This window comes from Gobio gobio (genome assembly GCF_949357685.1).
Source record: "Gobio gobio genome assembly, chromosome: 8".
NCBI lineage: Eukaryota > Metazoa > Chordata > Actinopteri > Cypriniformes > Gobionidae > Gobio > Gobio gobio.
Window position 1 is genome coordinate 56,922,188 of NC_137114.1, and position 16,730 is coordinate 56,938,917.

The 16,730-nt window shown below is 48.7% G+C and overlaps 1 protein-coding gene across 1 annotated transcript in view; it reads right to left on the reverse strand.

The window, feature by feature from the left end:
• The window catches only part of LOC307130668 (NXPE family member 3-like), a 50,879-nt gene that overhangs the window by 15,961 nt on the left and 18,188 nt on the right, over positions 1 to 16,730 (reverse strand). Inside the window, exons 3-7 of the mRNA XM_079823764.1 lie at positions 1,553 to 1,945; positions 1,042 to 1,457; positions 874 to 950; positions 538 to 741; positions 124 to 461 (exon numbers count right to left, since the gene is read on the reverse strand). Of these exons, the coding sequence (XP_079679890.1) occupies positions 124 to 461; positions 538 to 741; positions 874 to 950; positions 1,042 to 1,457; positions 1,553 to 1,945 (1,428 nt within the window). The remainder of the gene's footprint in view (positions 1 to 123; positions 462 to 537; positions 742 to 873; positions 951 to 1,041; positions 1,458 to 1,552; positions 1,946 to 16,730) is intronic.

Sequence of the window (16,730 nt, forward strand, 5' to 3'; positions counted from 1 at the left end):
CATCAATAAATAACATCAATCCTGTGCTACGGGAACTGCCGTTGATACAGGCTACAGAGGAAGATATTTTATGCTGCTATTTGAAGCTTCCGCTTTTGAAGTGACAAAAGCCTATAACATTACCTTATAGCCAGTGTTGGCAGTCTTGATTATAACAGTAGTAGCAGGTGCGCGCTGTAACAAGGCTAGAACAGCTTTGCGGACACTCAACACTCTATGGGTGAAGAAATCCAGGGGGTATGTGGAGAAATGGAACCCCAGATTGAACACAAGGACAGTGTCGGATCCTCCAGCCAGGTTATTGATCTCATTACTCATGTAGTGCAGATTAGAAAATACTGCTTTCATAGTTTGCCAAGGAAGGCCGTGAGGCCTCCAGCATAAGTCAATTTTGTTCGCCACATCCACTGCTATGAGTGGCCCAAAGAAATATGGTTTGTTGAAAAACTTCTCCTCCAGGGCTGAAAAACAGACCCACAATTACTGCATTTATAAACTGTATACTATATAATTCTAATTAACAAATAAGCAACTCACTTGGTAATGTTTCCACAAGGAATTGAAACCACTGTTTTGAAGTAGAGTCTCCCATCATGTAGATGTGTTTGTCTTTCAGGCAGTCTGTTGTCGCTTGGGTTGTAAAATGGCGGGCGCTACAGACAAATGAAGTCCACACATCATTCAGGTAAAAGCCAGCCGGAACTGGAGTGTGTAAACCAGGACGACATTTCTCTGTAACATCTGCAGGACGAATAAATGTAGGTTCTGTCAAATGTATACGTTTTTAAAAAGGAGATTTTATTTGACTTGAAAATTGATTATGTGCAACACATTTCCCATTATTCTGCTGGGTTAAGCTATTGACCAACATACCAATAGTTCCATTTCCATCAGATTGAAAAATGTTTATGATCCTTTTATCTCCATTGATACCTTTGTTAGTTTGCTCCCTGCCAAAGAGAACATGGTTGTCATAATTCCTTTCCATCAATGCATCAAATAGATCAAATGCACAGTCAATCAAAAGTTTGTTAATCTCACATAAGCAATTTCTCCTCATCAGTCAGGGGGTTGTTATAACCACCCAAAGAGGTGTACACAAGGGCATTGCATGGCAGTGATTTGGGTCTCTGACAGAGCCAAGTTTCTCCAGTAGGTGGATCGATGTATTCACAGCAGCAGTTTCCTTGTCTCATACGCTCTAGTCCATTCTTGCCCCACTTTAAATTACACACCATTATTTCCTCCAGCCAGGTATTATTTGGTCCTGATCCCTCATAATTTCCATAGAAAAACACTCTGTCAGCGTCAGTATCTGTGAGATGCTTCAGGAGCTGCACAACTTCACTGGAGTGAATTAGACGCACAGCCACCTGTGCCTCTCCGACCCACGGCAGGAGGAAGCGTACAGAGTAGGAGCCATTGAGCAGGTCTACCACCTCCCCAAAAACACTGGCCTGTGACAGAGGCACATTTTCAGTATAACTCTCTATGACACAAGCAGCAGATTAGATCATGTTAAGTACATCATGTGTAAAAAAAAATCACTGACCTTAGTTTTGTCCCAGAACAGCTTGGCTTGAAAAAAGTCACCTCCGTAACCCTTGGATTTGTTGCCAAAGTCCTTTGCGTGCACAGTAACAAAAAGTTCCTCCCCTATTTGATAGCTCTCTTTCAGGTCCTGAATGATGAATTCAGTGTGGTCTGGACTAGTCGTCATGGACACATTTGTGATTGCTCTGTCAGGCCTGGGCCAGTAAAGAGCCCTCTGTAACCTGGAGTAGTCATATAAAGTGATACCGAATTCAGAGTAAAATGAGATTGACTCTTCTGAAGTGAGTACTGAAGGAGAAGAGGAATTTGTATGGAGGCCGGCAAAGTGCAGAGAGAAAAAGCTGGGTGGAGGGTGTTTCTTCCTTGCTTTACCTACATAAGACCATTTGACCTACAAATACACAAAATATTGTTGTTAATCAAAAGTTTTGTCTTCAATAGTTTTGACTACAATCATGCTTGTAGATTACTAAACTAAACTTCTAGGGTTATGTACATAACCCTGATTCCCTGAGAAGGGAACGAGACACAGCGGCATAACGTTGATGCTATGGGAACGGCATACGGTGTGACCTGTGTCTGAATTATGCATGGAACATGGCAATTGATTGGCAGACGGCAGTCCTATAAAAAAATGATTCTAAACAGCATGGGTCTCACATAAGCATGCATTTTTACCCGATGATTTGAATGATTTCATGCATAAACAGTATTCCTATGATAGACCTTATGGTCCACTCGTTGCGTTCTTTCTTCCAGGTTGTTATTCCACACACAGCACAAAGGAAAAAGATATACTTTTTTTATGAAGGAACTGTTATGACATCCACTCCAAACATTACAAAGTTCACGATAGCTTTCATTCACACAGTAATTTCACTTCACCTAATTACTCTTCAACAGTGGACTAGCCGACGTTGTCAAAGGTTTCATCTTTGCAATGCAATTGGATCCCGTAAGTCTATGCATCACATCATATTTTGCATAGGCTCGTATGAATCAAGATCAATTTAACTATATTATTGATATGCAAATTACTACCCAGCACACATGTGACATCAAATAGTCTGTCATGTCTGTATAACGTCTGTCAGTTCAGGCCCACCTTTGCACGTCTGTGGACGTGCAAAACTGGTTCAATATCTGGACGTCTGACTAGGACCCCCTATGGATGTCTGTGGACGTGTGAAACTGGTTCAGTATCTGAACGTCCGACAAGGAAACCATTTGGACGTCTGTGGACGTGCAAAACTGGTTCAATATCTGGACGTCTGACTAGGACCCCCTATGGATGTCTGTGGACGTGCAAAACTGGTTCAATATCTGGACGTCTGACTAGGACCCCCTATGGACGTCTGTGGATGTGTGAAACTGGTTCAGTATCTGGATGTCTGACTAGGACCCCCTATGGATGTCTGTGGACGTGCAAAACTGGTTCAATATCTGGACGTCTGACTAGGACCCCCAATGGACGTCTGTGGACGTGTGAAACTGGTTCAATATCTGGACGTCTAACAAGGGACACCCTTTGGGTGTCTGTGGACGTGCAAAACTGGTTCAATATCTGGACGTCTGACTAGGACCCCCTATGGACGTCTGTGGATGTGTGAAACTGGTTCAGTATCTGGATGTCTGATTAGGACCCCCTATGGACGTCTGTGGATGTGTGAAACTAGTTCAATATCTGGACGTCTGACTAGGACCCCCTATGGACGTCTGTGGATGTGTGAAACTAGTTCAATATCTGGAGGTCTGACTAGGACCCCCTATGGATGTCTGTGGATGTGTGAAACTGGTTCAATATCTGGACGTCTGACTAGGACCCCCTATGGACGTCTGTGGATGTGTGAAACTAGTTCAATACCTGGACGTCTGACTAGGACCCCCTATGGACGTTTGTGGATGTGTGAAACTAGTTCAATATCTGGACGTCTGACTAGGACCCCCTATGGACGTCTGTTGACGTGCAAAACTGGCTCAATATCTGGACGTCTGACTAGGACCCCCTATGGACGTCTGTGGATGTGTGAAACTAGTTCAATATCTGGACGTCTGACTAGGACCCCCCTATGGACGTCTGTTGACGTGCAAAACTGGCTCAATTTCTGGACGTCTGACTAGGACCCCCTATGGACGTCTGTGGATGTGTGAAACTAGTTCAATATATGGACGTCTGACTAGGACCCCCTATGGACGTCTGTGGATGTGTGAAACTAGTTCAATATATGGACGTCTGACTAGGACCCCCTATGGACGTCTGTGGATTTGTGAAACTATTTCAATATCTGGACGTCTGACTAGGACCCCCTATGGACGTCTGTGGATGTGTGAAACTAGTTCAATATCTGGACGTCTGACTAGGACCCCTTATGGACGTCTGTGGATGTGTGAAACTAGTTCAATATCTGGAGGTCTGACTAGGACCCCCTATGGACGTCTGTGGATGTGTGAAACTAGTTCAATATCTGGATGTCTGACTAGGACCCCCTATGGACGTCTGTGGATGTGTGAAACTAGTTCAATATCTGGACGTCTGACTAGGACCCCCTATGGACGTCTGTGGATGTGTGAAACTAGTTCAATATCTGGACGTCTGACTAGGACCCCCTATGGACGTCTGTGGATGTGTGAAACTAGTTCAATATCTGGACGTCTGACTAGGACCCCCTATGGACGTCTGTGGATGTGTGAAACTAGTTCAATATCTGGACGTCTGACTAGGACCCCCTATGGACGTCTGTGGATGTGTGAAACTAGTTCAATATCTGGACGTCTGACTAGGACCCCCTATGGACGTCTGTGGATGTGTGAAACTAGTTCAATATCTGGACGTCTGACTAGGACCCCCTATGGAAGTCTTTTGACGTGCAAAACTGGCTCAATATCTGGACGTCTGAGTAGGACCCCCTATGGACGTCTGTGGACGTGCAAAACTGGCTCAATATCTGGACGTCTGGCTAGGACCCCCTATGGACGTCTGTTGACGTGCAAAACTGGCTCAATATCTGGACGTCTGACTAGGACCCCCTATGGACGTCTGTGGATGTGTGAAACTAGTTCAATATCTGGACGTCTGACTAGGACCCCCTATGGACGTCTGTGGATGTGTGAAACTAGTTCAATATCTGGACGTCTGACTAGGACCCCCCTATGGACGTCTGTTGACGTGCAAAACTGGCTCAATTTCTGGACGTCTGACTAGGACCCCCTATGGACGTCTGTGGATGTGTGAAACTAGTTCAATATATGGACGTCTGACTAGGACCCCCTATGGACGTCTGTGGATGTGTGAAACTAGTTCAATATCTGGACGTCTGACTAGGACCCCCTATGGACGTCTGTGGATTTGTGAAACTAGTTCAATATCTGGACGTCTGACTAGGACCCCCTATGGACGTCTGTGGATGTGTGAAACTAGTTCAATATCTGGACGTCTGACTAGGACCCCCTATGGACGTCTGTGGATGTGTGAAACCAGTTCAATATCTGGAGATTTGACTAGGACCCCCTATGGACGTCTGTGGATGTGTGAAACTAGTTCAATATCTGGAGGTCCGACTAGGACCCCCTATGGACGTCTGTGGATGTGTGAAACTAGTTCAATATCTGGAGGTCTGACTAGGACCCCCTATGGACGTCTGTGGATGTGTGAAACTAGTTCAATATCTGGATGTCTGACTAGGACCCCCTATGGACGTCTGTGGATGTGTGAAACTAGTTCAATATCTGGAGGTCTGACTAGGACCCCCTATGGACGTCTGTTGACGTGCAAAACTGGCTCAATATTTGGAGGTCTGACTAGGACCCCCTATGGACGTCTGTTGACGTGCAAAACTGGCTCAATATCTGGACGTCTGACTAGGAGCCCTTATGGACGTCTGTGGATGTGTGAAACTAGTTCAATATCTGGACATCTGACTAGGACCCCCTATGGACGTCTGTGGACGTGTGAAACTGGTTCAATATCTGGACGTCTGACTAGGACCCCCTATGGACGTCTGTGGATGTGTGAAACTAGTTCAATACCTGGACGTCTGACTAGGACCCCCTATGGACGTTTGTGGATGTGTGAAACTAGTTCAATATCTGGACGTCTGACTAGGACCCCCTATGGACGTCTGTTGACGTGCAAAACTGGCTCAATATCTGGACGTCTGACTAGGACCCCCTATGGACGTCTGTGGATGTGTGAAACTAGTTCAATATCTGGACGTCTGACTAGGACCCCCTATGGACGTCTGTTGACGTGCAAAACTAGTTCAATATCTGGACGTCTGACTAGGACCCCCTATGGACGTCTGTTGACGTGCAAAACTGGCTCAATATCTGGACGTCTGACTAGGACCCCCTATGGACGTCTGTGGATGTGTGAAACTAGTTCAATATCTGGAAGTCTGACTAGGACCCCCTATGGACGTCTGTGGATGTGTGAAACTAGTTCAATATCTGGAAGTCTGACTAGGACCCCCTATGGACGTCTGTGGACGTGTTAAACTGGATCAATATCTGGACGTCTGACTAGGACCCCCTATGGACGTCTGTGGATGTGTGAAACTAGTTCAATATCTGGACGTCTGACTAGGACCCCCTATGGACGTTTGTGGATGTGTGAAACTAGTTCAATATCTGGACGTCTGACTAGGACCCCCCTATGGACGTCTGTGGATGTGTGAAACTAGTTCAATATCTGGACGTCTGACTAGGACCTCCTATGGACGTCTGTGGATGTGTGAAACTAGTTTAATATCTGGACGTCTGACTAGGACCCCTTATGGACGTCTGTGGATGTGTGAAACTAGTTCAATATCTGGACGTCTGACTAGGACCCCCTATGGACGTCTGTGGATGTGTGAAACTAGTTCAATATCTGGACGTCTGACTAGGACCCCCTGTGGACGTCTGTGGATGTGTGAAACTAGTTCAATATCTGGACGTCTGACTAGGACCCCCTATGGACGTCTTTGGATGTGTGAAACTAGTTCAATATCTGGAGGTCTGACTAGGACCCCCTATGGACGTCTGTGGATGTGTGAAACTAGTTCAATATCTGGACGTCTGACTAGGACCCCCTATGGACGTCTCTGGATGTGTGAAACTAGTTCAATATCTGGACGTCTGACTAGGACCCCCTATGGACGTCTGTGGATGTGTGAAACTAGTTCAATATCTGGACGTCTGACTAGGACCCCCTATGGACGTCTGTGGATGTGTGAAATTAGTTCAATATCTGGACGTCTGACTAGGACCCCCTATGGAAGTCTTTTGACGTGCAAAACTGGCTCAATATCTGGACGTCTGAGTAGGACCCCCTATGGACGTCTGTGGACGTGCAAAACTGGCTCAATATCTGGACGTCTGACTAGGACCCCCTATGGACGTCTGTTGACGTGCAAAACTGGCTCAATATCTGGACGTCTGACTAGGACCCCCTGTGGACGTCTGTGGATGTGTGAAACTAGTTCAATATCTGGACGTCTGACTAGGACCCCCTATGGACGTCTGTGGATGTGTGAAACTAGTTCAATATCTGGACGTCTGACTAGGACCCCCTATGGACGTCTGTGGATGTGTGAAACCAGTTCAATATCTGGAGGTCTGACTAGGACCCCCTATGGACGTCTGTGGATGTGTGAAACTAGTTCAATATCTGGACGTCTGACTAGGACCCCCTATGGACGTCTGTGGATGTGTGAAACTAGTTCAATATCTGGACGTCTGACTAGGACCCCCTATGGACGTCTGTGGATGTGTGAAACTAGTTCAATATCTGGACGTCTGACTAGGACCCCCTATGGACGTCTGTGGATGTGTGAAACTAGTTCAATATCTGGACGTCTGACTAGGACCCCCTATGGAAGTCTTTTGACGTGCAAAACTGGCTCAATATCTGGACGTCTGAGTAGGACCCCCTATGGACGTCTGTGGACGTGCAAAACTGGCTCAATATCTGGACGTCTGACTAGGACCCCCTATGGACGTCTGTTGACGTGCAAAACTGGCTCAATATCTGGACGTCTGACTAGGACCCCCTATGGACGTCTGTGGATGTGTGAAACTAGTTCAATATCTGGACGTCTGACTAGGACCCCCTATGGACGTCTGTGGATGTGTGAAACTAGTTCAATATCTGGACGTCTGACTAGGACCCCCCATGGACGTCTGTTGACGTGCAAAACTGGCTCAATTTCTGGACGTCTGACTAGGACCCCCTATGGACGTCTGTGGATGTGTGAAACTAGTTCAATATCTGGACGTCTGACTAGGACCCCCTATGGACGTCTGTGGATGTGTGAAACTAGTTCAATATCTGGACGTCTGACTAGGACCCCTTATGGACGTCTGTGGATGTGTGAAACTAGTTCAATATCTGGACGTCTGACTAGGACCCCCTATGGACGTCTGTGGATGTGTGAAACTAGTTCAATATCTGGACGTCTGACTAGGACCCCCTATGGACGTCTGTGGATGTGTGAAACTAGTTCAATATCTGGACGTCTGACTAGGACCCCCTATGGACGTCTGTGGATGTGTGAAACTAGTTCAATATCTGGACGTCTGACTAGGACCCCCTATGGACGTTTGTGGATGTGTGAAACTAGTTCAATATCTGGACGTCTGACTAGGACCCCCCTATGGACGTCTGTGGATGTGTGAAACTAGTTCAATATCTGGACGTCTGACTAGGACCTCCTATGGACGTCTGTGGATGTGTGAAACTAGTTCAATATCTGGACGTCTGACTAGGACCCCCTATGGACGTCTGTGGATGTGTGAAACTAGTTCAATATCTGGAAGTCTGACTAGGACCCCCTATGGACGTCTGTGGATGTGTGAAACTAGTTCAATATCTGGACGTCTGACTAGGACCCCCTATGGACGTCTGTGGATGTGTGAAACTAGTTCAATATCTGGACGTCTGACTAGGACCCCCTATGGACGTCTGTGGATGTGTGAAACTAGTTCAATATCTGGACGTCTGACTAGGACCCCCTATGGACGTCTGTGGATGTGTGAAACTAGTTCAATATCTGGACGTCTGACTAGGACCCCCTATGGACGTCTGTGGATGTGTGAAACTAGTTCAATATCTGGACGTCTGACTAGGACCCCCTATGGAAGTCTTTTGACGTGCAAAACTGGCTCAATATCTGGACGTCTGAGTAGGACCCCCTATGGACGTCTGTGGACGTGCAAAACTGGCTCAATATCTGGACGTCTGACTAGGACCCCCTATGGACGTCTGTTGACGTGCAAAACTGGCTCAATATCTGGACGTCTGACTAGGACCCCCTATGGACGTCTGTGGATGTGTGAAACTAGTTCAATATCTGGACGTCTGACTAGGACCCCCTATGGACGTCTGTGGATGTGTGAAACTAGTTCAATATCTGGACGTCTGACTAGGACCCCACATGGACGTCTGTTGACGTGCAAAACTGGCTCAATTTCTGGACGTCTGACTAGGACCCCCTATGGACGTCTGTGGATGTGTGAAACTAGTTCAATATCTGGACGTCTGACTAGGACCCCCTATGGACGTCTGTGGATGTGTGAAACTAGTTCAATATCTGGACGTCTGACTAGGACCCCTTATGGACGTCTGTGGATGTGTGAAACTAGTTCAATATCTGGACGTCTGACTAGGACCCCCTATGGACGTCTGTGGATGTGTGAAACTAGTTCAATATCTGGACGTCTGACTAGGACCCCCTATGGACGTCTGTGGATGTGTGAAACTAGTTCAATATCTGGACGTCTGACTAGGACCCCCTATGGACGTCTGTGGATGTGTGAAACAAGTTCAATATCTGGAGGTCTGACTAGGACCCCCTATGGACGTCTGTGGATGTGTGAAACTAGTTCAATATCTGGACGTCTGACTAGGACCCCCTATGGACGTCTGTGGATGTGTGAAACTAGTTCAATATCTGGAAGTCTGACTAGGACCCCCTATGGACGTCTGTGGATGTGTGAAACTAGTTCAATATCTGGACGTCTGACTAGGACCCCCTATGGACGTCTGTGGATGTGTGAAACTAGTTCAATATCTGGACGTCTGACTAGGACCCCCTATGGAAGTCTTTTGACGTGCAAAACTGGCTCAATATCTGGACGTCTGAGTAGGACCCCCTATGGACGTCTGTGGACGTGCAAAACTGGCTCAATATCTGGACGTCTGGCTAGGACCCCCTATGGACGTCTGTTGACGTGCAAAACTGGCTCAATATCTGGACGTCTGACTAGGACCCCCTATGGACGTCTGTGGATGTGTGAAACTAGTTCAATATCTGGACGTCTGACTAGGACCCCCTATGGACGTCTGTGGATGTGTGAAACTAGTTCAATATCTGGACGTCTGACTAGGACCCCCTATGGACGTCTGTGGATGTGTGAAACTAGTTCAATATCTGGAGGTCTGACTAGGACCCCCTATGGACGTCTCTGGATGTGTGAAACTAGTTCAATATCTGGAGGTCTGACTAGGACCCCCTATGGACGTCTGTGGATGTGTGAAACTAGTTCAATATCTGGATGTCTGACTAGGACCCCCTATGGACGTCTGTGGATGTGTGAAACTAGTTCAATATCTGGAGGTCTGACTAGGACCCCCTATGGACGTCTGTTGACGTGCAAAACTGGCTCAATATCTGGAGGTCTGACTAGGACCCCCTATGGACGTCTGTTGACGTGCAAAACTGGCTCAATATCTGGACGTCTGACTAGGAGCCCTTATGGATGTCTGTGGATGTGTGAAACTAGTTCAATATCTGGACGTCTGACTAGGACCCCCTATGGACGTCTGTGGATGTGTGAAACTAGTTCAATATCTGGACGTCTGACTTGGACCCGCTATGGACGTCTGTGGATGTGTGAAACTAGTTCAATATCTGGACGTCTGACTAGGACCCCCTATGGACGTCTGTTGATGTGCAAAACTAGTTCAATATCTGGACGTCTGACTAGGACCCCCTATGGAAGTCTTTTGACGTGCAAAACTGGCTCAATATCTGGACGTCTGAGTAGGACCCCCTATGGACGTCTGTGGACGTGCAAAACTGGCTCAATATCTGGACGTCTGGCTAGGACCCCCTATGGACGTCTGTTGACGTGCAAAACTGGCTCAATATCTGGACGTCTGACTAGGACCCCCTATGGACGTCTGTGGATGTGTGAAACTAGTTCAATATCTGGACGTCTGACTAGGACCCCCTATGGACGTCTGTGGATGTGTGAAACTAGTTCAATATCTGGACGTCTGACTAGGACCCCCTATGGACGTCTGTGGATGTGTGAAACTAGTTCAATATCTGGAGGTCTGACTAGGACCCCCTATGGACGTCTGTGGATGTGTGAAACTAGTTCAATATCTGGAGGTCTGACTAGGACCCCCTATGGACGTCTGTGGATGTGTGAAACTAGTTCAATATCTGGATGTCTGACTAGGACCCCCTATGGACGTCTGTTGACGTGCAAAACTGGCTCAATATCTGGAGGTCTGACTAGGACCCCCTCTGGACGTCTGTGGATGTGTGAAACTAGTTCAATATCTGGAGGTCTGACTAGGACCCCCTATGGACGTCTGTGGATGTGTGAAACTAGTTCAATATCTGGAGGTCTGACTAGGACCCCCTATGGACGTCTGTGGATGTGTGAAACTAGTTCAATATCTGGATGTCTGACTAGGACCCCCTATGGACGTCTGTTGACGTGCAAAACTGGCTCAATATCTGGAGGTCTGACTAGGACCCCCTATGGACGTCTGTGGATGTGTGAAACTAGTTCAATATCTGGAGGTCTGACTAGGACCCCCTATGGACGTCTGTTGACGTGCAAAACTGGCTCAATATCTGGAGGTCTGACTAGGACCCCCTATGGACGTCTGTTGACGTGCAAAACTGGCTCAATATCTGGACGTCTGACTAGGAGCCCTTATGGACGTCTGTGGATGTGTGAAACTAGTTCAATATCTGGACGTCTGACTAGGACCCCCTATGGACGTCTGTGGATGTGTGAAACTAGTTCAATATCTGGACGTCTGACTAGGACCCCCTATGGACGTCTGTGGATGTGCCAAATTTGTATAATTTCTGAACGTCTGACTAGGACCCTTTTGGGACGTCTGTGGACGTATGAATCTAGTTCAATATCGAACATCTGAATAGGGACCCTTACTGTGGTTATTTGTGGATGTGCAAGAAAGCCAGGACTCCTTTTGGACAGAAGACTATTTCAGTATCTGAACCAATCTGAAACGTGTCATTGTGAAATGTAAAAAGTATTTTGACAAATCACACAAAATACTGTTAAATAAATAAATTAAATAAAAAAATCACATTATTATATAGAAAATAGGAAATTATATTTGATATTAAGTTGATATTATTCAATCATGGCAAAATTATTCAATTATTTACAATTTCTTTAATATATGGATTGAGAAATGCAAACTTTCTGGGAAATTTCTGGAAAAAAAAATATTGGTGAAATTTTGCCCAATTTTAATAGCAAAAGTTGCAGTGCATGTACACGTAATTTCCAGCATTAAAAGCAATTCAGTAGAATTGGAACCCACTATCAAGCGATCTTGCACACAGGGTTGAGCCCACAATGAGCCTACAATTTCACTGATTTATATTGCATTTTTCTTTTTTTGAAGTTTGAAGGACCATATGTGTATTTTATATATATTTTTTTTTGTTGTTGTAAAGACTCCTAATTCAATGCTGATTTAGCACATATATCATCATTTAGCACACTACAGTTATTAATATTAGTTTGAGCATGTCCTGATGTCATTGGATGACACTGAATACTGTACTGATATAGCAAATACATGTTTATATGTGTGAGATTATATGTGCTAAATAAATCAGGATTGTTTTTCAGTGAAATGTCCCTTCAAATAAGTAAATTAATGAATTGTTACATTTTATCACACACATATAGCAAAGGCATGTGGTCCAGTTTTGGTATAAATCTGGCACAGCTGGTGCAGATGTGGGCCAAACATCTATTTTGACTAATTTTGGTATGTGGAATTCATTTCTGCCATTGATATGACCATATTGGGTGATTTTTGACCTTGAAAGGGCATGGTCAAGGTCGTTTTCTATTTCTACAGCGAGCTGCAGGATGTTTTGCCTTCTCCCTCTGACACCAACAGTATATGGAAGTCAATGGGGCAAAAACAGCCACGAGGAGTAAATGAGGGAGAAAAAATTTTAATCTGATGCTGCACAAAAACTAACAATGCATCAAAGCCAAAGTTGTTTCTGATCTTTGACATGTCCAAGACTGTGATAAAAGGTACAAAAAATACAGTCAACAATTACATTTAATATTGAAAATAAGTCATTTTGTGTGGATGCCGCCGTGGAACATCACTCGTTCGAATCAGCTATCGCGTCTGTTTTAAGACTTTTTCTTGTCTTCTCTTGTTGTGATCTGGCGCTATATAGAAAATAAAATTAACTTGACTTTCAAGGGGGGTGGGGGGTGCATTGAATTCAAGTCTGCAGACTTCTTCAACAAACATTTGTGAAAGAATGGGTTGCTCTCAGGAGCTCAGTGAATTCAAGCGTGGTACCATGATAGGTTGCCACCTGTGCAATTAATCTATTTGTGAAATTTTCTTTACTACTAAATGAACTAACTTGGAATGCACCCAGTGTTGACTTGCGTGATTCAGTTGCATCCCGTGGTTCATTCTGTGGTCTGCAGGGCCCATTGGCGTGACCAGCCCCTGTTATCTCCGCCATAACCGGTTGCCATAACCAGTTTTTGAAGTTTTCACACCCAGGGCAAGAACAAAAGAGAATGCAGAATAGGGAGAGAATAAGTGCAGTTCCCTTTCGTTCAGTCACTACGACGTAACGTTAGTGACTAACGAATGGGGGTTTCGCTTAGAAGCCTATCAACTTCGAGTTTTGAGAAAACGCCCAATGGCGTGCCAATGCCATGGGGCATGCGGAATTTGCATACGTAGCTCCGCCTCACTGCGTGAGTATATAAGGAAGTACGAGGCAATATCGCATTATGTTTCTGCTTTCGGAGCCAAGAGTACCTACCTCTTCACTCCTACAGCCTTCTGAGACTCTGTCAGCTTCTTCGAGACGAGCAGCTTTCCAGTCGGTGTTGGTGTGACGGCGCGTTCCAGTGATCGCATACTTCCTGCCTGCTGATCTGTGCAGTGGTCTGCATCCAGCTGGTGTGTGTTTCCCTGGGCGCTTCGGCATCGACTGTGAAGTTTCCTCTCACAAAAGAGCTTGCACGTGACGCGTCCTTTTCAGGATGTTTCGTCCGTGCACTTCTGGGTGCGGTAGATCGCTTTTTTCTTTCGACGGGCACGAGCGCTGTGTGACGTGTTTGGGCTTTCAGCACGCTCAGGCAGCGCTCGTGGATGACTCATGTTCTCTCTGCGGGAACCTGGCCATCTCAGTGCTACGATCGAGACTCCGTGAATTCCGTGCTGATGCCGGAACGAGAGTCCCCTCCGTCCCCCCCCAATCTGCGGTCTCCTCTGGAGGCGGCACTTTGGCTGGTGACCAGGGTGATCTGAGGGTGACGGTGTGGAATAAAGCTCCGACGCTAGTTCCTCGGCCCACACCCCCCTCTCAGGCACTTGACCCGGCCCGCGCTCAGGCGTCTACATCGGGGCCGGCTCCTGCTGTCCCGACTGTGGCGTTTGGCGCGGCGGAGGAGGAAGTGATGTCTATCGCCGCATCACAAGGTGGGCTGGAGTCATCTGAGGATGAGGATTCGGCTGTGCTGCCACCTTCGGGTGTCCCAGCATTGCCCGAGTCGGACCCAGAGTTGACAGCCATGCTCTCTCGGGCCGCCGCAGCGCTTGGACTGGAGTGGAACCCTCCGCCTCAGCCCGAGCGTTCGCGGTTGGATGATTGGTTTTTGGGGGCGGCGCGTTCGGACACCCGTCCGGCCGCTCCTCCAATACCTTTCTTCCCCGAGGTGCATGAAGAGGTTGCGCGTTCCTGGAAGGCCCCGTTGTCTTCCCGTGAACGTTTGGCGGCCTCTTCCGCCTTCACCTCTCTCGATGGAGCCGCGGCTCATGGGTACACTGGGGTCCCCCCAGTCGAACGTTCTGTTGCGATGCAACTGTGTCCACAGAGCGCTTCGTCCTGGCGTGGTGACCCAAAGCACCCCTCCAAGGCCTGTAGGTTTTCGTCATCTCTGGTGGCGAAGTCCTATAGAGCTGCGGGGCAGGCCGCCGCTTCTTTGCATACCATGGCAACTCTTCAGGCTTACCAAGCCAAGTTGCTGTGCGATATGCACGAGAGAGGGGCTGATCCAGGGCTCAGCAATGAGTTGCGTGCCGCCACCGACCTCGCTCTCCGGGCGACGAAGGTGACCGCGCGCTCCCTGGGTCAGGTGATGTCCACAAATGTGGTCCAGGAGAGACACTTATGGCTCACCCTGTCTGATATGCGCGACGCCGAGCGAACACGTTTCCTCGACGCCCCCATATCACAGGATGGGCTATTCGGCGGAGCGGTCGAGAGCTTCGCCCAACAGTTCTCGGCCGCTCAGAAGCAGACTGAGGCAATAAAATACATCCTGCCCCGGCGGTCAGCTGCTGCCTCCACCCCACCGCCCGCGCAGGTGCCTCAGCCTGCTCGCCGCCGAGGACGTCCTCCCGCGGCCTCCTCCGCCTCTGCGCCACCCAAGCAGCAGCCTCCACCCGGGCCGCGCAGAGGCAGCCGCAGGAAGGCGTCCCAGTCCGCTCCAGCCCCGCAGCCCGCGAAGAAACGCCAGGCTAAGCGGCGCTCCTGATGCGGACGGCTCAGGGATGGGCAGTTCTTTCCAGGAGACGGCGGCAGGGCCGCTCCTTCCCCCGGTGGAGGGCCGGGGGAGAATCTTTTGTTCAGCTGCTGGCCCCCGGGTCAGCAGCACCCTAATGTGGTTAAAGAAAGAACTGACAAACCCATCCCTGAGCCCCCAGAGATCGGTGACGGCAGTGCGCGCCACCCTCGGGTCACGCCACTCTCGTCCCTCTCTGTCGCCAGCCCCCTGGCAGAGCAGACCCCCGTGGAACGCGAGTCCTTCCCTGGTCTCCTCTGTCAGGGCGCAGCCGTTAACCGTGCTCCGACCCGGGGACGCCCAACAGCCTCCCCTGTCCGCGCCGGTAACGCTGCCTCGCTGCCCCACCCGGGGTACGCCTACTGTCCGTATGACCCCGTTGGTGCAGTCTCTGGAAGCCTGGCTTCAGCTTCCGGGGCTGTCCCGCTGGGTTGCCCGGACCGTCAGGCTCGGCTACGCGATTCAGTTCGCGCAGGCTCCTCCCCGTTACAGGGGAGTCCGCTATACCGTGACCGGGGCCCATGCCCCCGTCATGCGTGCGGAGATTGCCACTCTACTGGCGAAGGGTGCGATCGAGCCTGTCCCTCCAGCCGAAATGAGGTCGGGGTTCTACAGTCCCTACTTCATTGTACCCAAGAAAACCGGTGGGTTACGGCCAATCCTGGACCTTCGCATCTTGAACCGATCCCTTCACCGGCTTCCGTTCAAGATGTTGACTGCGAAACGCCTTTTCGAATGCGTTCGTCCGGACGATTGGTTTGCAGCGATCGACCTGAAGGACGCCTACTTCCATGTCTCCATCCTTCCTCGACACAGACCGTTCCTACGGTTTGCTTTCGAGGGGCGGGCATACCAGTACGCAGTTCTCCCATTCGGGTTATCTCTGTCCCCTCGCGTCTTCACGAAGATCGCCGAGGCAGCCCTTGCGCCCCTTTGGCAGCACGGGGTCCGCATCCTGAACTACCTCGACGACTGGCTCATACTAGGCCACTCTCGAGAGCAGGTTTGCGGACACAGAGATCTGGTTCTCCACCACTTAACCTGTCTGGGCCTTCGGGTCAACTGGGAGAAGAGCAAACTCTGCCCAGTGCAGAGGATCTCTTTTCTCGGTATGGAGATCAACTCGGTCGCCATGTACGCGCAGCTTTCGAGCGAGCGCGCGCAGTCTCTGCTGACTTGCCTCCGACAAATCGAGAGCAAGAATGCGGTTCCACTGAAACTTTTTCAGAGGCTCCTGGGGCATATGGCATCTGCAGCCGCGGTAACGCCGCTCGGATTGCTTCATATGAGACCGCTTCAGCACTGGCTTCGCGATCGAGTCCCGAGATGGGCATGGCAGTCTGGCACGCTCCGGATCCAAG